The sequence below is a fragment of the Leishmania martiniquensis genome, chromosome 29 (genome assembly GCF_017916325.1).
Source record: "Leishmania martiniquensis isolate LSCM1 chromosome 29, whole genome shotgun sequence".
NCBI classification, from domain to species: domain Eukaryota; phylum Euglenozoa; class Kinetoplastea; order Trypanosomatida; family Trypanosomatidae; genus Leishmania; species Leishmania martiniquensis.
Genome location: NC_090164.1, coordinates 120,231 through 144,452, shown reverse-complemented (window position 1 = coordinate 144,452; position 24,222 = coordinate 120,231). Strand labels below are relative to the sequence as shown.

Here is a 24,222-nt window from a genome sequence, read left to right as displayed (position 1 = left end):
CGCGAAGCTCTTCAACGAAATCCAAGCGAGTATTGGGCAAAGGGCGGTGTTGGGATGGCCGCGCTTACAGGGTAGAGGGCGGGTAGTGCTGCCGGCCGAAGGTGAGGCACGAATGCGTGCGCCCCAACAAGGAATCCAAGTACGCATGCGGCGGAGCAGCGCCCCATCATCGTCACTCACCCCCACCGCTCTCTTTTGAATGTTTAACCTTTGGTGTGCCGACCGTCAACGCGCAGCTGAGAGGTGGAAGGGCCTTTAGTCCCTCCGAAGAGCACACTATCGCCCACGGCAAGCAAAGGAGGAGAGGGTGGACGCTAGAATGGCATGGGCAATGCGTTGTAGTCCAACCCCCCTTCCCACCGGCGTGTAGGCCGTGCCGAGACGCGGCGACGTCGGCGTGGAGGAACCTGTCGTGAGGCACATCCAAGCCTCAGAGCCGCTCAACGAGAGGGGTGGCATCGATGTGAGAACGCTCCACGAGATTGGGGGAGAGGTGGTGGTGATGGTGGCACACTCGGGGCTGACCGACGCAGAGAAATCCATCGGCGGTGGCTACGGCGAGATCAGCTGCAATCATCGAAGGCGGCGACCTCATCCGCGACTCTGTTCGGCGCGAGCCACGCAGCAGCATCTATTCCTCCCCTCCTCCCTACCACCTTTTGCAGCGACATGGCACGACAGGCGGAAATGGGCGAGGGCGTCACTCCTTTGCCGAGCCGAAAAAAAAGGACAGGGCAAAAGAGAGGCTTCGGCGCGACGTCGCGGCCCGCGCCAAACCCCACGCCCGCCCCCATACCACCAGTCGCAACGATGGCGGTGGCCTGCGCCGTTTCTTTACGGATAGCGTCCACAAGTCTGCGTCCGCATTTACCGCCGTGACAGAGGGACGAGAGGGGGGAGGGGTACTCCGGCATCCGGCCTCGCCCGCCCACCGCAACTGCACATTGGCCAAGCACCGATATCTCGAGGACGCTGAAATGTGCGGCACAAGCGCCATGCGCATGGACTGCTCGATGTTGCCCACAAGCGCACTGAACGAGCTCATTGCCCTGGCTTTTCGGGGAGGCCACGCCGCACATAGCCGGTGGCGCGACCGACCGAGAGGAATAGCTTCTGGACGCCACGCGGGGAGGCGTTTCGGAAGCAGGAACACGCTGATCCTGTGTGGGAGTTAGCTTGCACTCGTTTGCGGGGCAGACGGGCAGCAGGGGGGCGCAGCAGGCGTATTCCCCTCTAAGCAGCAGGTAGACCAGCTCGAGAAGAGCATGGAAAAGATTTCCATGCGCACGCAGGGGCGGAGCCGGACTGCGAGGACAGCCATAGCAGTCATAGCGCACCCGCGGGCACCCCTGACGGAGGGCCGCGCCAGCCGCAGCAGCAGCCCACACACAGCTCCAGCACATTGCGCGGCATGGTGGGGTGGGGCGGAGCCCAGCACACAGACCGGGGCGGAATGTGACAGCGCGGCGCCAAGTACAAAAGAAGAACACAGAGGGTCTCCCAGTGGCGGAAGAGAGCATCTCGAAGGCCGTCCAATCAGCCCAAAGCGAAGTGATGAGGCGACGGGGCATAGGTGATCGATGCAAGAGCTCCTCGACTTGCACCATGGAGTCCTCCCGATTTCAGTTCGGAGAGGCTACATACCACATGCTGGAGTGCCACGGCTTTAGGTGACTCCGTGCAAAGCTTGGCGCACAGACTGGGCAAGCGGTCCGCGAGGGCCCCGACTGGAGGCTGTCGAGCTTCCTCTCTGAGAATAGCTGGCATTCATCTGGTCCACCCCCTTTTGTCAATACGACAGACACGACCACGTCGCCTTCGAGGAGGACGCCGAAGGTGGCCCGCGCGGATTACAACGTGCAGTCCAACGAGATCCCTTGCGCCCATCACGCGGTAAGCATGCGAAGGAGAGATAGGGAGGCAGGCGAAGAGTGTGGCAGGTGCGTAGCCTTCAACGGCAGGATAGTTTGCCCTAAACGGCCAGGATTTGTCCGCAGTCTCGGAGCAAGTGGGCGAGCTTTTGTTCTCGGCGCCTGCTTGCGGATCTGCTCGTGAGGAAAGGGATGACTTGACGCAAGTAGCCTTGCCAAAGCGCTTGCAGCCAGGGAAAGGGACTTAGGAGATGAGTGTGCTGTGGCGCGTGTAAATACACCGTCGGGGAGACGGGGCTGATGATGCAACGTGCGGCGTTTTCCTCTTGACGTTCGTGGGTGCGCTGCCAAATTTTAATCGCTCTGAGCTCCTTCGCCTCCGCCCCACGAAGGGGTGTGTTTATGTGTGAACGTCACATGTGGCACATCGTGCCGGTGTCTGGACGACGTGTCACACAGTCTCACTGGGTGGCCCTCCGTTGATCTTGGACAATTTCTCTAAATGCGCCGCTCTCTTGCTCATGTTTTTCTGGCTCGACCTCCGCATCTGCCATGTGTGTCATCTTTGACACGCGCATCGTTTGACGGCCGCCAACACCTCACATCCTCCCTGTCTCCCTTGTAGAGCACGTCGGTGCCTCTCCCCTTTCTCTTCCCACCGCGGTGCGTCACGAGATTTGCTAACGCATTCGTACATAAGGTGTGTGCTCCAGCTCACCCGGAAGCCGCCGTCACCTCTTATTTTCGGGCCTGACAGCCCCGCGCCCTGTTTTCGCCATCTCGAGGAGCGTGGAGGAGGCAGCGGGGCACCTTGCCTCTCCTTTAATTTTATTGTTACACCGGGCGTAGAGAGGCCGGAGACGCTGCCACCCCCCTTTTTAGGCGCGCTCTGCGCTCAGGCCAGATGCAGCTCAGCCAAAACGTTGCGCGGACGACGGTCCCCTCATACTACCACATCCGCACGAACCTTCCGCAGCGCAAGCCGCAAAATCAATGGGAGGGCGTCTACTACTTCAGTGGCATCACGAAGCGCCAACAGCACGTGGTGCTGTTGCAGCGCAAGCGCGAGCGAGAGATGTACCTGCGCCAGTACAATCAGCATGCCGCCTCTCTTCGCCAACGGTACGCAAAATATCAACAGCAGCCGCTTGCCTCGTTACCGGAGCGTCTGACGCTAGCCAGTCAGCTGGCGAGCTGCGGCATGCACAACGAAGCAGCCGCGTTAGTGGATGCGATGCATCGCAACCAAGAGCTTCGGGCCATGGACTACGTGAACCTGATTATCTCCCTGCGAGCCAGTGATCTCGGTACCTGCATCCTACACAGCGAGGCGGCCTGCGACCCTGCCTTGACTTTTAAGCTGCTCGGCGACAATGCAGGCGCGGAGCGCGCGGCTGAGGCGTACCGGTGGCACGACATGGCCATCTCTGCCCTGGGGCGTGCGTGTGGTAGCCTTCGACCCGAGTCGACCCCTGCCGCATCTCAGCTCACGAACGCGCTCATGCGCACCCTCATGACGTGTGGATACGCGCATGTGAAGGCGATTCCGGGCGCCTTGTACGATCGCATGGGCGCTCGTGGGGTTAGTCCGACGGTGTCCACCTACGACTACGTCGTCTTGGCCTTGGCGCTCACAGGCAACACTGCAGAGGCTGAAGACGTCTTTCGCTTTGTGCGCCACCGCCATGCAGAGCACATCACCATTCACGGCTACAACGCACTGCTGCTCGGCAACCGCGAGGCGAAGCTTTTCGACCGCTGTGATGGGCTGTGGCAGGAGCTGGTCGACCGCCGCTGGCCGCGCGCGAACCCGATGACCGCGGAGCTGTACCTTCGCAGCGTGGTGGACCATTCCTACACCCCTACCTCCGAAGGCTTGCAGCGGTTCGGCAACGTTCATGTGGTGGAGAAGAAGAAGGTGCCGATTGTGCTGACACAGATGGACGAGCTCGGCATCCCGCGTACGCATCTCTCCGGCCCGCTGCGTGATGAGTTGGAGGATGCCTTGCGTAAGTTTTCCATCTACCGTAACCGCTTCTACGAGTGGGGCCGAGCGGTGAAGCAGTTTGACTTCATTGAGTTTCGCCGTCGCCACGGGTGGATGTACGACTTGCACCTGATGAAGAACACGACCAAGATGCTGCCGCCTATTCGCGACCCGTCGCAGCCGGACAGCACCATGGCCAGCGCCGCCATGGTGGAGCTGCCTGCCTTCTTCACAGAGCGCCACCCTTGGGAGCGCAACGCGCTGGAGCCGATGCTGTCAGTGACGACGGAGCGTGAGCGCATGGATGACGTGCGAGCTGGTGACATTTACTACGATGAAACGAAGAGCATCCACGAGCGCAGCAATACGTGGATGAACGAGGTGCCGGAGACGCGGTACGATCAGCTCTACGGAATCAATCACCCGGATGTGTCGAAGATTGGTATTCGTGCGCATTTGGAGGTGGAGTACACAAATCGAAAGGAGGTGATGGAGAAGGACGCGGCGCTTGTTCGTAAATCCCTCCGTCGTGGTCGCCGTCTGCGCCACCGCGTCGAGGTGTCGCGAACACACCGTAACGAGGGCTCCCTCACAGGGAACGGGAGCAAGTAGGTTGCCGCTGCGCGCGTATGTCTGCATCTGTGAGCCCGAGTGGGCCGGCTGAAGGGACGGGGACCGATGGAGAGGGGGGGCCCTGTGCTTACCTGTATGGTGGGGGTAGTGCGGTTTAGGAGGGGGGCGAGGGGCGCCACGATCCCTCCGTGCTTCACTGCGTGCATGCCAGCTCTTGTGGTGATGGTGGGCAGGTAGTGCAGTCTTGACGTGCCGCACTCGCAAGGCGATGAGACGGAAAGGGACGCGCACGGGGGGCGCAGCCAGATAAGGGAGAGAGGGAGGAGAAGGGCGCACGGTCACGTGACGTCTGCGGTTCTCTCGCTATCTTTCTTCCTGTGTATGCTGCGCCTCATGTGCTGCGACCTGTGTGTAGGGGAGGGGCGCAGTGGGTGAACCCGGAATGACGCGCGGCTGCTTATACGCAACGCTTCCACCCTCAAACGAGAAGCGCGAGGGAAGAGATGACGGCCGCTGAGAGAGGGGCGTCATGCGAGCCTCTTTCGCGCGCCTCTCCGTCGCTGGGCAGCAGTGCTGCTAGTTGAAAGTGGCGCATGCTAATTAAAGGGAAGGGGTGCAGGGAGTGAGTGGCGCGGGCACTGGGTGTAACGTGGTGGAGAAGTGGCTGCCGCTTGCCTCTCTGCGACCTCAGCGGTTTTTTCCCCCTTTCACCGTGCATGCTGGTGTCTCTTGTCTCGTAGCTGCAAAGCCTCTCGGCACCACAACCAAACTGCTCGTGTACACGCATGGCGACACTCGCGAGTGCTTCCATGGCGTGCACACACAGACACCGACAGACAGACACACCCCTCTTTATGCCTCATGCGTACGTTTCCTTACGCTGTCTTTATATTCCGTTCTTCGATCTTTTGTGACTTGCGTGCAACGTGGGCGTGTGCGCTCGCCTGCATATTGGCACCGCTGCACGGTCACGCCGTCGCCCTGTCCTTTCCTTCTACCCCTCTCCCACACGGCCGTGCGCACCCTGTGCTGCGAGTCGGACACCGCCTGCGCGATGGTACTTGACGCCGTATCAAGTGCGCGACAGAACATCAGCGTGCCCATACAAATACGGGTGATCGTAGTAGAGGCGCTCAGCAAGTCGAACGTGAGTGGGTCGTGGTGCCCCCCCCGCCCTTAACCCACACAAGCCTCGACAGTGCGGGCTGGAGGAGTGAGGCGAAATAGAAGCATACGCACCGGTGCACGAGCACACAACCCGTTCCCCTTCCCCGTACGCCTTGATTGGGTAGCCTCGAGCCAAGGGAGTACACACTCGGCGAGGGGGAGAGAGAACACAATGGGCCGAAATAAGCCCCGCTCAAAGGCTGTGGATGTGACGAAGAGTCTGCTGCAGCAGACCAGCATCAGAGACCACATCGCGGTGCAGATAGCGGGAAGCAACATCCTCCAGGTGACCGAAGATGATCTCAGCCCCACGCAGGGAAGCGAGGCCGCCTTCGCGCTTCGGCGTGAGGGGAAGCTGGACACATCGATTAAGTTGTGCCTGAACTGGCGTCAGGGTAACTGCCACAACCACGCCGCGTGCACCTTCGCCCACGTCATTCCCTTTTTCGGCGTGAACTCCGAAGGGAGCGGCTCCCCGGGAACACCGGGCAAGCCGGCCGGCCTCAGCGCTGATTCTGGCGGAGGCCACCCCTACAGTAGCGGTGCGGTGGGTCGCGAGGCCGGCGGGCGGGGCGGTGACGGTGCCCCCAACGCTTCCTGGCCACCTAAAGTTGCAACGTCGTTCTACACCGCCCCGGCGTCGGGTCAGCGTGTGGAGGATGGCGCGAGTGGGCCGCTAGCGGCATCCGCGCAGCTTCCTGCCGTCACCACCGGTGCTGTAAGTCTGGAGTGCGCAGATGCGACCGGCGCGACAGAGGCGGCGCCGTCCTCGAACGTTTCAGCACCATCGACAGCGGTGGTGTCGGCAGATGGGCTGCGCTCCATCTTGGCATCGCTCACCGCCACTTTGGCAAGCAAAGAAGCGGTGAGCTCTGTGGGTGACGCCGGTGAGCAGGCTGATGCAACTGAAGCAGGGGGCTTCTGCGTGAAACCCTGCCGTCAGTGGCTCAGAGAGGTGGCCGAGAGCGCGGAAGCGGAGGAGAAGGCGGCATTCACAGATCAACACTACTCATGGCGGCAACCTCAGGCAACGTCGATGGAGGACTTTGTAGATGCGGCTGGCCAGAGCCTACTAGGCGAGCCCCTGTGGCAGGACGGTAGCGCAGCGGACCTCTACTACTCACTCGCCGAACGTGCGGCTGCAGCCAACGCAATCGCTATGCATCGGCGCCAGGAGGCCGCGCCGTATCTGAGACAGTTGGAGATGGTTGGTCTTGCTGGGTCTCCCAACCCTTGCGCGTTCTCGACCGCACCGACGCCAACGGAGCCGAGCGGTATTGCCGCGATGATAGCACAGCCCACCCTTGTCGATCTGCTTATGGAGGAGGCGAGAAGCGCAGGCAGGGAAGGCTGTGACGTGCCCGTGCTGCCCCTCTCTGGTGCTCGTACGGGGGCCATATAGCGAAGAAGGGCTCGTCGCACGAAGAGATGAGAAGGGAAACAAACCTGAAGGCCCATACACGCCGAAGCGCAGACCATTGTGGTGTACGTTCGTGCACCTTTGCCCCTGTCTGTGTTCGTGGCGCATTACCTGCGTTGTTGCTGATGTTAACAGTCGCTATGCTGCGGACCGTCGACGAGGCCGCGTTCCTCAGGCTGAAGGTTCTGCCGTGGCGGTGATGGTGGTGGCGAGTGTATGGGGTGCGGCCCGCATTTTTTTTTTGACTGGGTGTGTGCGTATTCTGTGCGTGTTTGCATTGTGCATCGCTGATATCTATCTCTGCCTTTAGCTGGGGCCGAGGATGCTAATGATAAGCCGTACAGCTGGCGTGATACACCGAGGTGTGGTGCTTGCCAAGTCGGCCGCGACGACGCGTCACCTCTGCCCCGCCCCGCCACAGCGACTCGGCACTTTCTCACACCTTTTCCGTTTGTTTCTCCGCGCTTTAAGGTCACCCAGGGGCTGGGCGCTCTTTTGCCCATCTTCATCTCGGGCGACCGCGAGGGGCACGGAGGGAGGGTGCCAAACATATGCGCTCGCTCACGTACGCGTGGGGGCATACGGCACGCGTACGCGGTGACGTTCTATAAGGGCGATCGCTCGTGTCGCAACTCAGGGTTGCGGAGACAGGCCCGCCTGGGTATGCGTGTGCGTGTGTGTGTGTGTGTGCGAACACACCGCTGAGCTCATGCACGGTGTTTATGCTCCTGCCGGCCCTTTTTTATTCAGGTACACAGTGTCCTTCGTCACCTTCACTGCTTCCTCCCCCCTTCGCGACAGCTCGCCGCACCGGCTGGGACTATTCGCTGGCTTGTGGAGTGAGCGCACGGCAGCGAGAGCCTACACGACATCCGTTTCCTGCGCACACAATACACCGGCCCATCACTACTCTCACAGACACACACGCGCAAACCGAGAGGAAGCCGTAGCGCCACAAGAGATGCTGTCGCTTCTCATCGATGAGTGTGGCGCCGATGCATCGGACCTCCCACAGCTGGTGCGACTAAATGAACTCATTCGCGCGGAGGAGGAAGGGGCTGATGGCGGCTCCGCAACAGTGCGAACCCCGCCGCCTACGCAGTCACTCCCTCCTCCACCTCTGGCTGCTACGGCCACCGCGCCCGTCGAAGTTACCCGCGTTGCATGGCAAGCGTCGAAGCCTGCTACACGGTCTGTGCCGACACCCCCCGACGACCACACGATGCTTAGTTTCATGCTAAACCACTGCGCCAGCCCAGAAGAAAAGGCGCAATGCACGGTGCTTCAGCGGCTGCATGGATTGCTGCTCGGGGAGACGCTCGAAGAAGGTGCTAGCTGGGAGGCTGATGGAAACTTGATCCAGAGCACTGCAGCGTCTCGTTTATCGGCATCCGCTCACCCTGCCTTCAGTTTTGTGGAAGACGTAAGCAGGCCAGCACAGAGGCATGACCGTTTAGCACCCTCAGGTGTCACTGCTACGCAGGAGAGCCGGAGCGATACCACTACCGCCGCGCCGTTATCCGCACTGCCGCACCCAGCTCCTTCTCCCGCGTTGAGCATCCCGGTACCGATCTTGCCAGATGCCGGCGCCTGGAAGGGGGCCATGACCTTCTTCCACGCTGATACGGCGTTAGTGTCCCGACCGTCGTCTTCCGTCGTTGCGGTATGCCTGGTCTCTGGAGCTGCTACCACCGGCGTTGCAGTCGCGGTCACTGACAGGGATGCAACGGACGATAAGGGTAATGCGATCTGCGCCAATACGCCCCCTTCGCTCATCACAAAGACCGAGCTGCTGCCCCAGAACGGTGAATGGCACCCAAAAGGCGATCGAGAGCTTGCCACGGTGCCACCTTCTCCTGCTTCCCTCACTCGAGAGTCATCTGCTTCACAGGCGGCCCACGAGGTGCCTGCTGAAAGCGAAGGCGGACGCGCCGAGTCGGAGGCTGCCGCGCCCCTACTGCCGCACTATGCGCCACACCGCCCTTCCTATGCTGGCCAAATGCCACGCCCCGTCAGCGAGGCGCTCGCCGCGCGCAACAGCGCAACTGCTCGACTGCTCGCAGGTGATGGCGCGACGCGTCCGGCGTGTGCCACCCCGCCGGTGCCACGACCTGTGTCTGGGTTTGCAAAGCGCTTCGTGGCTGGGCTTTACGAACGAGTCAGCGTAACGCGTGGTGAGGTACTGTCTTCACCCATACCCCCGCATCAACGACGCCACTCCCTGCAGCTGCCTCAGTTGCTCGCAGCTGGGAGCGGCGTCGGGGCCGCCCGAGGCCATCGTGCTTGGCCCGAAAGGTCGCCTGCTCGAGCGCATCTGGCGGGGCCATGCCAGGCAAGACAGGGAGTCAACGCTGCTCGTGTCTCTTTGACACAGGGACGAGGGCCTCTGCTCGCACAGGAAGTGGCGACGCGACCGCCGCTCTGTACACCCCCGCTGTTCGAGCTCGAGCCCCTGAACGGAGTTGCTGATTCGGGGCCGCCGCGCCCTCATCGCGCTTGTCCACAGCACCCGGCGGTCGGATCGCCTGTGGTGCTCTCTGGTGCCCGCCCTTTGCGCCCTCCTTCCTCCCTTCCACGCAGCGGCGGCGCATCCGCTGTCGAGTCGCTCACAGGCCTGATGGTGGTCGGCACGCGCATCCATTTGCCCTCTCCCCACCCTATGCGCCCGCGCTACTCCTGAAGTCGTGACGCGTGCCATCACACAAGAAAAGAGGCGAAAAGAGAGAGGCGGGGGTGCCGTTGGGGGAGGAGTAGACCGGAATTAGAGCCTGCCGCGTCCACGTTTGCTGTTCTGCCCTCGCACCGCTCTGCTGCTGTTCGTTGCGCTCCCTTTTTCTTTCCTTGCGTGCTTACGAGCTGGAGGGCACTTCTCGGCGGCATAGAGAGAACTCCGCCCCACCGCCAGCCAACAAGCAGAGAAACAGAGGCGAATCGGTGGACGAGGGGCAAATGCTCCCCAGAACGCCTACTCGCAGCATTGCCAGCGTCCGTGTGGAAGACTTCGCGCGCGAGGGAGGGGGAAAAGAGAGTGCGTGGCACGATCCTTCATCCCTCTCTCGGGCGCCAGCTGACTTGGTGCCCACCTTTGTTTCTGGATTCCGCCGCTCCATGCTCCCTCACCTCTGCTTCGGTTGAGTGGTCGTGGGTCGCCCACGCCGGTGGCTGCTCTTTTCTTCACCTCCTCGTACGCCACTCTTTCTCCCGCGCTGACCTCTCTATCGCATCGCCCCTCACTCGTCCTTTGAGATGTGCGTTTGAATACCTCCTGCGGTGAGAAAGCTGCGCACATAAAGCGAGATCACGCGAGCACCTCCAGCACCGCAGCAAGGGAGACGATACCCCTCCCCCTTCTCCTTCCTCAACTGACACGTACGCGCGCACACAGATGGAGGAGAGCTATGTCGAAGGCAACCTTGGCCCCATCTTCAGCAACGCGGAGCCGCTGTCCCTTCCCATTGTAGCGCGTATTCTACACGAGAAGCGCATCGGCGCTGAGGAGACGGACAAGGCCAAAGGCGTGCTAATCCAGTCCTGCTGTGAGGCGGTCGATATCCTGCAAGAGGACTGCGCGCCGGAGAGCTTGGTGAACAGTTTGCACTCGAAGCGGCTGCGGCTGCGCGCCGATGGCGGCAGTTTTGCGAACACTCATTTGACTGGGCTCCAGATTGATGAGAATGGCTACGCGGTGCTGCCCATGGAGGGCGCTGCACGGCCCGCTGCTGCCTCGGTAGCCGGGTCTCGCACAGAGCGCATGAAGCCCTTCGAGATTATTGCGCTCACGACGCTGCGACCGACGACGGCGAGAGAGGCGGTGGAGCTGATCCCCTCGCTGTTCCGCTTTGAGGATGCGGAGATAGACGACATACTCGGCCTGATGTCCTATTAAGCGCTGCCAAGCTCACCCTTCTGCGGCTTCCTCATGTGTGGCGCACCCATGCGTTCGCGCAGTGTGAAATCTCGGGCACGCGTGTGTGTGCGTGTGCGCACGCGTATGCCGGCGACGTTGAGGAGCGATACATCTTCCTAACGTGTATGTGTTGGTATCTCTCTCTCTCTGTATGTGTGTGGGTCGGTGCCCCGAAGAGGGACGCGGAGGGGGAGGACGTCGTGCCCGCCTCCGCGGTGATGACACTTCCCCTTACAACGCTCAGCGCCGGTGCTGAGCAATACCTTTGACGTAAGAAAAGACAGCAGCAGATCAGCGATTTGGTGCTCTTGTGAGGTGTGCTCGCTCGCTCCCCAACGCTGCCATGGCTGCGTGGCCAGTGCGCGTGAACAAAGCAGCGAAGACGGCATGATGCACATACACACACCCGCGCGCAGGACCGACCCCCTTATACGGCAGGTGGTATAGTGTGACTGCCGGGTAACCCCCAGTGGAGCGCCTCTGCGCTTCGACGCTTCGCGTGCGCGTTTTGGTTACGCGACGAGGGCGGCTGCAGACACTGCATGCAGGAGTGCACGTATGCCTGTGGAGCTGCCACGCTCTTCTCCTCCTCACTGTCGTGTCGCTGACGTGTGCCTCTCTCCCACTCCTTCACCCTCTAACCAACTGCTTCTGGCATCATCTCCGCGGCCAATAATGCCGCATCGCACCCTTCACCCCTCTCTCCCCTTTCTCACCCCGCGAAGGAATCAGGGCGCATTGCGGTCCATAGCGACGTGAACGTGCAAACAGGTGCCAAAGGAGACCCAAACACACAAAAAAGGCATACGGCCCCCGGCACTCTCTCCGACACAGCTCCCTACAACTCCTCCCCTCTGTTTCTTTTTTCTTTCGGAATGGCCACGTATAAACGCGAGGATCTGCGGCGCGTAAGCTTCAACAATCTGGACGAGCATTGCGATGAAGGCATAATGTACGAGCTGTGCTTACAGTTCGGCCGCATTCAGAACATTAGCTGGCCAACAGAGGTGAACATAAACGGCATGCCGCAGCGTGCCTCGCGCTGTTATGTCGACTTCGAGAACGCTGAAGACGCCAAGTACTGCTTCGAGGCTCTTTACCGAGCGCGCATAAAGCTCTTCAATAAAGAGCTCCGCGTTTCGCACGCCAGCACTGAGCTGGCGCACGGTGGTGCAGCGGGCACACAGAAGAGCGGGGCTGCGGTCGTAGGGTTGCACGAGGTGGGAGCAAAGGTGCTGGTGCGCAACGTTGACTACCGCGTCACAGAGTTCGACATTACCCGCTTTTTCGAGAGCTTTGGCCCATTTGCGGCTCCACCTCGCATGCTGCGTGACTCCCTCGGCAACTTTCGTGGCATCGTCGTGCTGTCGTACAAGACGTTTGAGGCGAGTGACCGCGTGATTCGTGACATGGACCAGAAGGTATTCCGCGATCGCGTCATATCCGTGCAGTACGCACAGATGGAGGACGGCAGCGGGCGGTTGCATGGCACCAAGGAGGAGCGTGCGAACGCCGCCCTCATTCGTGAAGAGGAGAGGCGCTATCGTGAAATGGTGGCGAAGGAGATGGCGGAGGTGCGACATGAGCGGCAGCAGAATCGCTTACAAGACGCATCGTGGGCAGAGAAGGTGGTCGTGCACAACCGCCCGCGCTTCTGAGGGTGTGGCAGAGCGCGTTTCGCGATGCGCATAGGAGGGCGAGCGCCGGCCATCGCCGTTGTGAGGCAGCGCGTGCGACTGAGAGGTGTTGTGAGGACTGCAGTGACTCTTCGTCTCTTTTGCGATCTGCTCTTCCGCTTCGACCGCGGCAGTTCCCATCCCTTTCGCCGACGACAAAGAGATCGAACCCTCCGACACAGCGCGACTCCTCCTAAAGGCCTAGCAGAGGAGAGGAGAGCCAGCGGGACGAGGCCTGCGCCTTCTAATGCCCGAACGGCGCCACCGGCGGCCAGCAATCGGACTACTGCGTTTGCAGGGGCACCACGTGGCCGCGATGGGGGGCGGTTTCTCCTCTTCTTTTCAACCCAGTCGATTTCTCCGGACGACGGGGTGACGGGAGAGTGGAAGGGTGCACACCGCAGCGCCTGTGGCCTCGGAGGGAAGAGGGAGTCCCGTGCCCCGCGCGCTGTCCCCCCTCTCTCTCGGAGGAGGAGGCGGAGGCCAGGCAGCCCTCTCCTCTCCACTGTGGCCGCGTGCCGAGCCGCCGCCCAGTGGCGATGCCGCGTCCGGCGCCGGCGACATGCGGAGGGTGGCTAAGCGCAGCTCTACTGATGCCCGCGGTAGGGCTGTGGGTGGCGCTGCGCCGTGGCGATCTGCAAGAGTGAAGACGGCCGCACGACTCGCATGGCAGGCTAAGTTTCAGCATGAGCGTATGCTACCCGCCCCTCGGTGTCCGCTGGTGTGGGGAGCCTGACGCGCCGCCCGCGGGGTGGGTGCGCGCCGCGTGGTGCCCGGCATGGCGAGAGCCGCTGTGAGGCGACGTGCGCATCGGAGGGTGGGCGGGGCTTGAGGCAGGGGCCCTGCTCAGCTGACGGGGCTGGCGCCTCGCTGGAACGCGTGCCTTACGAGGCTGCCTCGCACGGGGCGCCGGGGCCTGCGACAGGCCGTGGCGACGGAGCGGCGCTCAGCCGGCCCTGCCGAGCGGCAGAAAATGACTATGCTAAGCGCAAGACGCCGTTGCTTCCGATTGGGGGCATAACGGTGGTGGCTCGGAGCCTCTCCACGCGCACTTGTGCTCTTCACCGCTCTCTTCACTTCCCAAGCTTTGTCTGTTCGCTTCTGCTTTGCCTTTGTTCTTCAATCGACAACTCGATCCGCTTCTGTGCTGCGCTCTGCGCAACGCTCTTACATGGCACAGAGCCTCGCTGGTGCTGCATTATTGTCGGGGCGCGGTACACTTGCGGCGTGGCGACGGAGCGCTGAGTCGCCTCTTTCTTCTTTGTCTTGTTCGCCTTCTTGAACTGACGCCGCTTATCGAAGTTCTGCGTCACCCGTGAGCGTAATTCTTAGTCTGCGTGCGTGCGTGCGTGCCTTTTCCCTGTGTCGGTCGAACACGGTGCGGTAGCGCAGCCTTCGTTCGCCCGCTTTTTTTATTTCTGTCGCTTACAATACAGGTGCGCGATAGGCAGTGTTGCCAATCCACTGTGTACGGGCGCGCTCCTCCAAGATCTGCGGGCGTATTCGCCAAGTCGCACACACACATATATATATATACTCAAGCGTTCAAGATACACAGCCGCCATAGAAGCGCAAGCTCCATCAGCCTTGTTCAATAGATCGGAAGGATACACCCAAGCGAACAGATTTGAGGCGCGGTAACACAACTCTGCGGCAGTACCCCTCTCCCCTTTGCCCTCCCCTCTTACCCTCTTTGTGTACTTGATGCACGCTGGCGGGAAAGCACACGAATCGTGCGCATCGTGCATCATGCAGCGCCGCCCGACAACAACGTCGGTGACGCCTGAGGGTGAGTTGGAGGACCGCCTTCATCGCGCGCTGCACGAGAACAGTGCGCTGAAGCTACAGAAGATCGAACTGGAGGAGAAGCTCAAGAAGCTGCAGACGCAGTTTCGCCGCCTTGTTCTGGACTGGCGTCGGGCACAGGAGAGTGGCTGTGTTTGTGGAGGCGGCAAAGTGGAGCACTCTGGCTCTTCGTCGTCGCCATGGGCATCAGCATCACCCACGCGACCCCACACAGCGGCGGAGGCAGCCATTTCATGCTCATCCGAGGCCCCATCCTATAAAGGAGTGCTGCCTTTGTTGAATCCGAATCAGCGAACGCGCACGTCCTCCTGCGCGCTTTCCGGCACAGCGAAGCCGCTAAAGAAGTCGGCCAGCTTAGCAACCACCACGCCTGGCGCTGCTGGCGTGCGCGAGGCTGAGTTGGCTGCCTGCAAAGCAGCACTTGCGCACGCTCGGCTAGAGCTCCAGGAGCTGCGCGCGACCGCCCTGGCCGCTGCCCAGGCGCGAGCTACTAAGCCCCTTGCCTCGACCAACATAAGCACCAAGTCAGCTGACGCCTCCGTCGCTGCCTTGGCAGCCTCGAAGCAAGAGGCAGCACAGCTTCGCTCCCAGCTTCAGCAGGTACGCGAGGAGCTGAACGCCGCCCTGCTCGCCCAGCAGCAGCTGCAGGCGCACTCAGGCCAAACTATGCAGGGGCTGCAGCAGCGGCTGGAAGCACAGTACCGCACCTCCATCGATGCTCTCACGCGTGAGAAGCAGGATCTGAGCATGAAGGTGCGACTGCTGGAGGCAGAGAAGCACGCGACAACCTCAGTGGCGGCGAGCAGTCCAGACCCAATGGAGCTGGTTACCCTCCAAGGGGAAGTGCACCGCAAGGTGAGCGAGGTGACTCTCCTGAACAGCCACCTCCAATACGCCCAAGGACAGGTCGAGACGTTGAAGGGCGAGTGCAACCGGCTCATCGAGGAACTGAAGGAGGCGCACAAAGCCCATGCCGACACCAAGAGGGCTTTGTTCACGCTGGAGCACGAAGCAGCTTCGCTTCGATCGCGATGCGGGTCGATGACGGAGGTGGAGTTGGCGCTGCAGCGCAAGTCGGAGGAGTGCATGAATCTCGAACAGGACCTGCTGAAACTGGTCGGCTCGCTGCAGGCGTGCCAGCGTGAGACGGAGGCGGCGGTTCGTCTTGACTTGCAGAGTCGTCTTACTGAGGTGCAGGAGATGCGCGACACGGCGGAGCGAGAGCGACGGGACGTGGAGCGAAAGCTGCTCGACAGCCAGCACGACCTTGCGGATCTGCGTCGCCGAATGGAAAGCGCACAGGAGGACCTGCAACTCTATCGCGGCCAGGTAGCGAAGCTAGAGAAGGAGAAGAGCGCAATGTCGGCGCAGGTGGCGCTGGCGGGGCACACAGCGGCGGCGGTCGCAGCAGCGGGTGCCGATCTCACTGACGACGACGTGCACCGCGCACTGGCAGTGGCGGCCATCAAGAAGAGAGGATCGCGGCTCTCGACACGGGAGGGGGATGCGGGTGTCTCTGCTGCTGGTGCCGCTGCCAGTGATGGCGGCGCGGCCCCGGCGAAGGAGGCTCGAGAGGCGCTAGATCTATTCGAGGCCCTGACGTGGGACGGCGACTGGGAGCAGGGCCAGATGCGCGAGGCTCTGGCCACCGCCGTGATGGATCTGGAACTCGCCCAGACGCGCTGCCAGCAGATGGCGGAGCAGGTGGAGCAGTCTCGTGAGATGCTGCGCAAGGTGAGCGAGGAGCGAGATGTGCTTCTCGAGGAGGGCATTGCCCTTCGCGGTCGCGTGGCGCATGTGCAAACAATCTTCGCCAAGCAGCAGCTGCAGGCGTATCGGGCAGCCGCCACGGCGAGCGGACTCGACGCCGAGGGACTGATCGCCTTCTCTATTCGGGGTCTGCAAAGTGAGGAGGCGGCCATGTGCCGTTCTATGGGCATCGCCAATCTCAAAGCCCCCGTCTCCTTCTTCTTCACACTGGATGGGCTTGCCGACTACGAGGCGATGATGGGGCCGACCTTGCACGCGCTCGACGAAGTCGTGGACGTGCGTTTCCAATATGAAGGCCTCGCAAAGGATGCTGTTACGCTGGCCACCATCGAGCAGACGACCTTCTGCTTTCAGCTGCACTGCGCTGCCGGTGATACGAGCCGATTGGTGGCCATGGCGGAGCTGCCGGGAGCGGCGTTGCTCAATGCACGCGAGGCCCCGGTGGAGGATACGCTGCTTCTCATTGATGGAGAGGGGCAGAAGGTGGGGAGCATCCTCTTGGAGTACTGCTGCGCTCGCCTCGTGCTGCCCATCCTGCTGGGCGCCCCCCTTTCGGATCCACGTGCCGGGGCGACCACCTTCACTCTCTCGGAGAAGGAGATAAAGTCAGCCATGGTTGCGCTGCGCACTGTGCGCTACCTGCGCATTCAAGTGTTCCGCGCTGAGGGCCTGGCCGGCTCCGCGGGCGCAGGCACGGCGCCTCAACCGTACGTCTTCTACACATCGAGCTCGCCGCTCGGGGCCCTCAACTGCGTGCGGGACACTGTTGTACACCCGTCTAGCCGTGCCTTCACGACGGACCCTGTGTTCGATGCGACTCCAGTGGATCATCGTGTCATTGTCGATCCTGCGCTCATTCGGTTTGTGGCGTTCGGCGTGGTCAGCTTCGTCCTCTTTGACGAGCGCGCCACCAATGTGCAGGCCAACCTGGGCGTGGTGGAGGTGGCGCTGCGCCCGCTTCTCAAATCGCCGCATGAGACCATTCGGGTGACGGAGAAGCTGCATCCGCAGGGCACCCTGAGCGTGGGCCTGTCGTGGGTGTCTGGTGTGTAACGCGCGCTTCTCAGCGGATGTCCATGTACGAGCGACGGGCGTGTGTGGCGCTTTGATGCGCAGCACCGCCGTGGGTGATTGACCCTTTTTTCTCTGCCTTCTTTGTTTCATGCCTTCTAGAGGTGCCAAGCTGCCGCTCTCGCAATGGGTGGCCCTGACGCTTTCACTTGCTTGTTCTCTCTTTCCCGCTCGTAGAGTGCCGTGCCACGCCCGTATGCGGCTCTAGTGAGCTGCGCACACGGGCGTGAGTGCGAGCAGACGCAGGCGAACAGACGATTAGATACGCGGGCGCGCGTGCCTCGTGGCCAAACGAGAACTGCACCACGCACCCGGGCAAACGGTCAGAATTGCGGCACACTCGTGAAAGGCGTTAGTGTGCCTTTCTCCTTCTTCATCATTGCCTGGGGTCGAGGACGGGGCCATGTGGACGATGTGCCGATGCGCCTTACCGTCCTCCCCCGTCCCTCGTCGGGCCGCCGTGGAGAGTGGAAGCGCTCGGAAGAGCAGCGTGGCAATGCGACTAGGCGAAATCAGCGCCAAGCAGTGAGGGCCACCGTGCACAGCAACGCGCTGACATTCCCCTCTCCTCCCTGCCCTGCAGACGGCGGTCTCAAGCGCTTCAGAGTGCTTTACCCCTCTCTCCCTGTTCTCTCGCCTCGTTTGTTTCCTTTCGCTTTACCTCTTTGCGTGTCCGCCCAGCTTTTGAGGTCGGCACTTAACCCTTCGCCCTGTTGTGTGCAAGTGGCGGAGGGCAGCATTGCTTGCGCGTGTGTCCCTCGACGTGCACGTTTTGCGGGCCCAGAGAGCCTTTTCCAGGATCGCGGCACGGCAGCCAATTGGACAGAGAGCCAAGCCGGAACTGGGCCTGCGCGCAGCCGCTGCGTGTAAAGAGTAGGCTTCCCGCACAGCATCACCGCCCGCTGCGCCACCACAGCCTCTGCTAGCGCAGAGACACGGAACAGAAGGGACGCGGCTGGACGGCGGCTTCGACGCATCGACGCCGCCGCCTTTTCTGTCCCCCCCCTTCCCCTCTGTCTAACCGCAGAGGCGGTCGCCGCGCCTCTCTTTGAGTGCGCCACCTCAGCTTTTCCTCCATCCTTTCTCTCTATTCCGCCCCCTCACCACCGCCACCACGTCCGAGAGGGCGTGACGTCTCATTCATTTCTTTTCTCCTTTGGCTTCGCGTGTGTGTGTGTGTGCTGTAACGAGCCTCCTCTGCCGAGAGGTGAGGCGGGTGTGCTGTGCATCACCGATCAACGCGACAACGCCCGCGAGTTCGCAGACACTCGTCAAGGTGACGCGCGTGTATAGCTCTCTCTTTCTCCATCTCTCTCGCTGCCCCCTCCCTCCTCCCTGCCTCCATACACCACCGCAACTTTTCCGTGACCCTGGAGCGCGCAGGGAGGCGGATCATCAGATACCCACAGAGCTCAAACATCCGGCTTGCTCTCCATCTCTCCTTCCGTTTAGGCCTTCCTTTCGACCACCGCCCTCTCTCACGTATTTGACCACGGAACACGGTGCACACGCCCACGCCAATCTCTCCATGAATTCCCCTCCGTCTCGCGTAAGTGTGTCTCGTGCTTACACAGCGCCCACCCCCTTTCTTTTTTGTTACGATTGCTTTCCTTTCGCCTTGGGGCGTGTGCTCGGCCTCCTGCCGGCCTCCCGACTGCGTCTCCCCTCTTCCTCCCTCCTCCCCCCATCCACGAAGCATGGGCGATTCGCAGCGCTCCTCCGCGTACAGTCGGTTCGGCGGCATGCAGTCTAGCGCCGATGTGAACTCGATCATGACGGTCAACGGTGCAGTGCTCCGAAACTCCGGCGTTCTCTCGCCGTTGGCCTGGCAGGCCGCTCGCCCCACCTCCTCTACGTCGCTCAACATGCTGGGCTTGAACCGCCGCGAGGCACTCTCCACATCCTCCTCGGCTCCCTGGAGTATGTCGCCGAACGCAGGCCACCGGCCGCGGCAGCGGCGCACCCTTGAAAACGGCGGTGCTCCGGCTTCAACGCCGTCGTCCTCGGCCGGCTCACCAGCTAACGAGGCAGCTGCCACGGCGGCCTTACCCTTTTCTGTTGGAACAGCGAGCATGGCGGCGCCGGCTGAGCGGGCAGCCCTCGCTGCAAGGCTGAGCGGCTTTCACGACTTTGCAATGCGGCTGCCAGGCTTCTCCACAGAGGGTCACGCCGCGCTTTTCGCGAGAAGATCTCACGGAGGTGAGAGCGACGCAGTCCGTTATCGCTGCCACTCCCCTGAGCCACTGCTGACACCACCGCCGTCGCAGCAGCAGAAGCAGCAGCAGCAGCAGCAGCCAGCAAATCCGCAGAGCGCGGTGGCGCCCGGCCCTGCCACCGCCGAAGCAGAAAAGCTACGCCAAGCAGTGCACTGTTTGGCCAAGTCGAGTGATGCCTCAGTGACCTGCGAGGCGAGCGACGCCAGCACGATGAGCATTGTCTCAGAGGAGGCCCGGAGGCCCAGCACGAATGCAGATAGTCCAGAGAGGAACAGAAAAGGCACAGAGGACGAGGTAGAGCACCGGCCGACAACACCGCCTGCCGAGACACCGCAGCTGAACGGTACCCCTCGCTGTCGCAACCAGACGCCCGACACGGAATTGCCTCCAGGCGTGACGGCCGCCTTTCGGCAGTACCTCGAGGAGACCCGGCACATAATTCTCTACTCCGGCAGCAGTGAGGTCGACCGCGCCGTAGCGCTGGATGGGCTGCTGATACGCTGCCGTGAGCTCTTCGAGGTGCTAAGGGACATGTACGCCCTGATGCACGTGCAGGGGACTGCTGCTGAGCGTAAGCGCTTCTCAATGGTGAAGGTGCTGCCCTACGACGAAGTCACTACTTCATCGCCGATGTCGGAGGATTCCTACCGCGTCTCTTCCTCCACAACAACGTCTGCGTCGTCCGCATCAGGTGCCCAACACAGCACCGCGCTGAGGATCCGCGATGGTGCGAGCGAGACCAAAGGCGCGCCGCTTTCGTCCATGACGCTGCCGCGGAATTCGCAGCTGCCTCCTCTTGGCTGGAGGCCGTTGACATCCGCTGCCGCAACGCGTTCAAAGGACGCCTTCGAGCGGGTCCGTCGCACCAGTGTGAGCAGCTGCAGCAGCAGTGTGGCGTGTATCGAGGTGCTGAACAACTACTACGTGACACGGCTGGTCGGCGTTGGGGCCACAGGGCGTGTGTACCTGGCAGTGGACAGGCAGACCTGCAAGAAGTTCGCCATCAAGACGGTACCACGGCACAGCCGCAAGAGTCTCGGTCGCCGCTTTCCGCTGGCGTCTATGAGCGCGTCAGATAGCGAGCCGCTGCAGATGAACGGCTCTCCACTAGGGGATGCACCCATCGAGAGCGCCGCGGCGCATGCAGCTTGCGGCACCGCCTCGAACGCCCCTCCCGCTCTTGTGCGGCCTTTCTCGGCGACCACTACCTCGGCACTCCCAGCGCGGCGGCGAGAGGGGCCGCGAGATAGCATGAACGTGAGCCTGAACGAGGCTGCCCTCGAGTCTCTCATCCAGGTGGCCACCTTGAGCCAGCCAAGTGACACCGCGATCCCTTTTGTGGAGAGCGTGACTGCGTCCTTGTCGGCTATGGCGCCTGGCAGCGGTGGCGGCGATGCCCCGAACACAGCCAAAACGCAACCACCGCGGACAGCCTCGTGCAAATCCCTCGACGGCTACGTCTCGCCTACCCATGTTGGTGACTCCAGGCTGCACTCGACGATGAGGAGATCGACGATCGTGGCTGAGGGCGTCGGTGGCGGCAGCGCCAACAAGTCCGTCAAGTCAGCGCCTTCGAATGAGTTGCTGCCGGTGGAGCGGGAGATTCGTGTTATGCGGCGTGTGTGCAACCACCCACACGTGGTCCAGTTGAAGGAGGTGATCGACGACGAGGAGGAGGACTCGGTGCATCTTGTCATGACGTACGCTGAAAACGGCCCGCTCACCGTGATGCACGGGTTCGACACCGTCCTTGGCTGGGCACCTTGCGATGTCGTGCGACCGTTCTCGCGATGTGTGCGTCTGCTGCACCAGCTCGCAGAGGCCCTTATATATCTACACCGTCAGCGCATTGTGCACAACGACGTGAAACCTGATAACATTCTGATCACCGAAGCCGACAGCATCCTTCTCACAGACTTTGGCGAGAGCGTGCTCATTCCCAAAAGGCTGCCGCAGCTACCGGCGTCGCGCATGTCCTCCGGCTGCGCAGGGGGAGAAGGGCTGAACGCGAGTGTCCTGGTGCCGCACAACCGCTGGAGGTCGTCTCGCGGCGCCAACGACAGCTGGGCGACGTTGAGCATGATAGATCGCTCGCCTTGGGGCTCTAGCCCTGGATTGCACAACGCCAATGCATCGCAGATGATGGCAGAGACGTCTTTCCTTCCGGACTCGTCCATGTTTCTCGCCGTTGGCGTCGATGTGGAGGGGCGACTCAAAGAGAACCGGTCAGCCATCGGCACACCCGCTTTTGCTGCGCCAGAGCTTATCATGAACAGCACCTGCAGCTACGATTCTGACGCGTGGTCGTTTGGAGTGGTGCTCTACGCAGTCGTCTTCGGCCGCCTGCCGTTTGCTGCGGCAACGGTCAGCGGGACGTTTGATCACATTCTGCACTCGACGCTGTCGTTTCCCTCTTGGAAGGAGGTGCCGCAGCCGGGCGGGATGACGGAAGTGGCGTACCATGAGTGTGTGGAGCTTTGCACGAAGTTGCTGGTGCGAGAGCCGCAGCAGCGGATGCCTCTTTTGGCGGTGCTGCGACACCCGCTATTTCGCTCATCTTCGACTCTGGATGCGAAGTCCTTCATGCCCTCTTCCGATGCCATCGAGATGCCCCGCGGTCGACGTTCGCCGAGCGGCCTTCATAGTGACTTGCCCTCGTCACCTGCCCCATGGCGGTCTAACCGCAGCAACCACATGTCGCGTCCAATGTCCGGCAGAGACGCCTCGCCGTTGATGTCGCGGATGACGCGGGCAACTGTGCCGTCTGCGATGTCCCGAGAAGTTTCGGCCGCTGCAAGTGCTGCTACGAATCGCCGATGCATCGCGAAGGAGTCGGCATCGCCGTCCTTCCTGACAGGTGGCGTGGCACGAGAAACCACGCTAGACCGCCATCAGGTGCAGCGCATGGCAAGCAATGGTCGTGCCTTTGCCACATTCGCCAGCTCTGGCACCTCAACGGTTTCGCTGAGCCCACCGGGAACCTCTGCCGGCTTTGGCCGCCGTTCCAAGCCAACGTTTTTGGTCGACGTGGCCCCGGAGATGTGGCCGGAGGTGTCAACGGTGTCGCCGTCCCCCCTCCAGTGCCAGTACTCCTCGCAGCCCTCATCGCCCGAGGGGCAGCGCTCGCTCTCCGGCACGTCAAGTGTCCACACCGCCTCCTTCACGGCTACGGAGCAGCGAGGCCGACTGCGAGAGCACACGCTTGTGTACAGTCAGGGCTTTGTCAGCGAAAGCAGTAGCACGTTGGAGGTTCAAATCAATCAGTCCCTCTTCGCGGCATCGTGCCTGCAGAAGGAGTCACCGCCAGACTGCGTGAGGGCGCCCGGGATGCAGCTGACATGTTGCGCTGGCTTCACCTCCCCGCTGCAATGCCCCCTTACGCGGGCCGGCAGCAGCACTCCTGTCCTCAGCGCGGAGGTGAATGAAAAGAATCAGCAAGGCAAGAGCGCGAAGGAGGAACTGCGCAGTCCCCGTGGAGCTGGCGCCGCCACTGCTGTCGCGGTCGTTGCCGCACCAGCGCCTCCAACCTCACCACCGGCGACGTCCTCGTTAGTGCGGCCACGCTCTGTGGCGGAGGCGAGGGAAATAGGTGAGGGTGCTGTGGTGGGGATACCACATGCTCAATGCCGACGCAGCGAGGAGGAGCCGTGTGAGGAAGAGGGCGGCACTTTCGCTGCCTTCAACTATTTCTCCTACTGGGAATCCTCCTTGAGCGACGTGGCAGACAGCGGTGACAGCGCTCACGAGGGACCGCCGCAGCCGCCCCGTGGGCACTCGTCCGGGCCTGCGGGTGGCGCGAGGCCCCTCGTTTCTGCTCAGGAACTCATTGCTCAACACGGGAAACAGAAAAACAAACGTGAGCGCGTGAAATTTGTGCCCGCGTTCACTGATGAGGACCCGGCGATCGCGCCTGGCGCCTCTGGCAGCTGCTTCGCTGGCGTGGAGCAGTTGCCGGAAGCGGGCGAGGCGGGGCCGCTGGCGCAGCGGCGGGTGCCAAGGCCGTCGCCGACGTCAGAGGATTTGAGGCGTAACGGCTCCAGCCGAGGCCGCTCGTCATCCCCACGCCAATCCTTCCACCAGTCGACGTCTGTGGTGCCCCCAGCGCAAGGGAGAAAGTCGCGACTCTGGCGTCAGCGCTGAGCACGGCTCCCATCTGTGTGGAGGAGCAACGTGTGCCCTTAGCACCTCTGCTGACGCTGACGACTCTCTGATTCTGCTAGCCCAGGCTCTGCATCTGCCTTGGCGTTCGAACGCCGTCGCCCGTGCGAAGATGGAGCGATGCGTGCACGATGGTGGGCAAGTTGGCGTGCGCTTCCGCCTATTGCGCGTATGCGTGCTGAGGGCGCCTACCGCTCTTGTCGCTCTTGGCAAGCGAGCGTGTCTGCAGGTCTTTCGGTCCCGCCTTGTGGCCGTGCTGCTTCCCATATTTTGCCCATTGAATCGTGTGCCGCGATGATGACTGCTTCGATATACACTGATGAACGCGCAGGCAAATCGTCCACTCTCCTCCTTCGCTTTTCATGCATCGGCTTCCCACTGCTGCCTCCCTTTTTCTTTCCCGCGCACATGCACACGGGAGGGCACGCGCAGGAGAGGTTGACGGACGCGCACATGTACACACAAAGACGCCACTCGTTGAGGGTACAGCTCCCTCCATCTTTTTTCTTTCGCGTATGGAACTTTTTCGTGCTGGCGCCCCCGCTCACTGCCGTTTCTCTTGGCAGCGCATAGTGCTCCCTCCCCCACCCCTCCTCTTAC

The 24,222-nt window shown here is 61.9% G+C and overlaps 7 protein-coding genes across 7 annotated transcripts; all 7 read left to right on the top strand.

Annotated features, from left to right (window-relative positions):
• Positions 1 to 2,775: 2,775 nt before the first annotated feature.
• LSCM1_04330 (uncharacterized protein) lies at positions 2,776 to 4,470 on the top strand (the record flags this gene model as incomplete). The annotated part of the gene is made up of 1 exon (XM_067321842.1): positions 2,776 to 4,470. One exon carries the CDS (start codon positions 2,776 to 2,778, stop codon positions 4,468 to 4,470), a length of 1,695 nt encoding a protein of 564 aa, XP_067176937.1.
• Positions 4,471 to 5,770: 1,300 nt separating this feature from the next.
• Positions 5,771 to 7,000, top strand: LSCM1_04329 (uncharacterized protein; the record flags this gene model as incomplete). Its single annotated transcript, XM_067321841.1, has 1 exon — positions 5,771 to 7,000. One exon carries the CDS (start codon positions 5,771 to 5,773, stop codon positions 6,998 to 7,000), a length of 1,230 nt encoding a protein of 409 aa, XP_067176936.1.
• Positions 7,001 to 7,979: 979 nt separating this feature from the next.
• On the top strand, positions 7,980 to 9,698 carry LSCM1_04328 (uncharacterized protein; the record flags this gene model as incomplete). Its single annotated transcript, XM_067321840.1, has 1 exon — positions 7,980 to 9,698. The coding sequence occupies one exon, from the start codon at positions 7,980 to 7,982 to the stop codon at positions 9,696 to 9,698; it is 1,719 nt and encodes a 572-aa protein (XP_067176935.1).
• Positions 9,699 to 10,403: 705 nt separating this feature from the next.
• LSCM1_04327 (uncharacterized protein) lies at positions 10,404 to 10,904 on the top strand (the record flags this gene model as incomplete). The annotated part of the gene is made up of 1 exon (XM_067321839.1): positions 10,404 to 10,904. The coding sequence occupies one exon, from the start codon at positions 10,404 to 10,406 to the stop codon at positions 10,902 to 10,904; it is 501 nt and encodes a 166-aa protein (XP_067176934.1).
• An 896-nt stretch (positions 10,905 to 11,800) lies between these two features.
• Positions 11,801 to 12,583, top strand: LSCM1_04326 (uncharacterized protein; the record flags this gene model as incomplete). The annotated part of the gene is made up of 1 exon (XM_067321838.1): positions 11,801 to 12,583. One exon carries the CDS (start codon positions 11,801 to 11,803, stop codon positions 12,581 to 12,583), a length of 783 nt encoding a protein of 260 aa, XP_067176933.1.
• A 1,722-nt stretch (positions 12,584 to 14,305) lies between these two features.
• Positions 14,306 to 17,230, top strand: LSCM1_04325 (uncharacterized protein; the record flags this gene model as incomplete). The annotated part of the gene is made up of 1 exon (XM_067321837.1): positions 14,306 to 17,230. The coding sequence occupies one exon, from the start codon at positions 14,306 to 14,308 to the stop codon at positions 17,228 to 17,230; it is 2,925 nt and encodes a 974-aa protein (XP_067176932.1).
• A 1,715-nt stretch (positions 17,231 to 18,945) lies between these two features.
• Positions 18,946 to 23,604, top strand: LSCM1_04324 (uncharacterized protein; the record flags this gene model as incomplete). The annotated part of the gene is made up of 1 exon (XM_067321836.1): positions 18,946 to 23,604. The coding sequence occupies one exon, from the start codon at positions 18,946 to 18,948 to the stop codon at positions 23,602 to 23,604; it is 4,659 nt and encodes a 1,552-aa protein (XP_067176931.1).
• Positions 23,605 to 24,222: the final 618 nt, after the last annotated feature.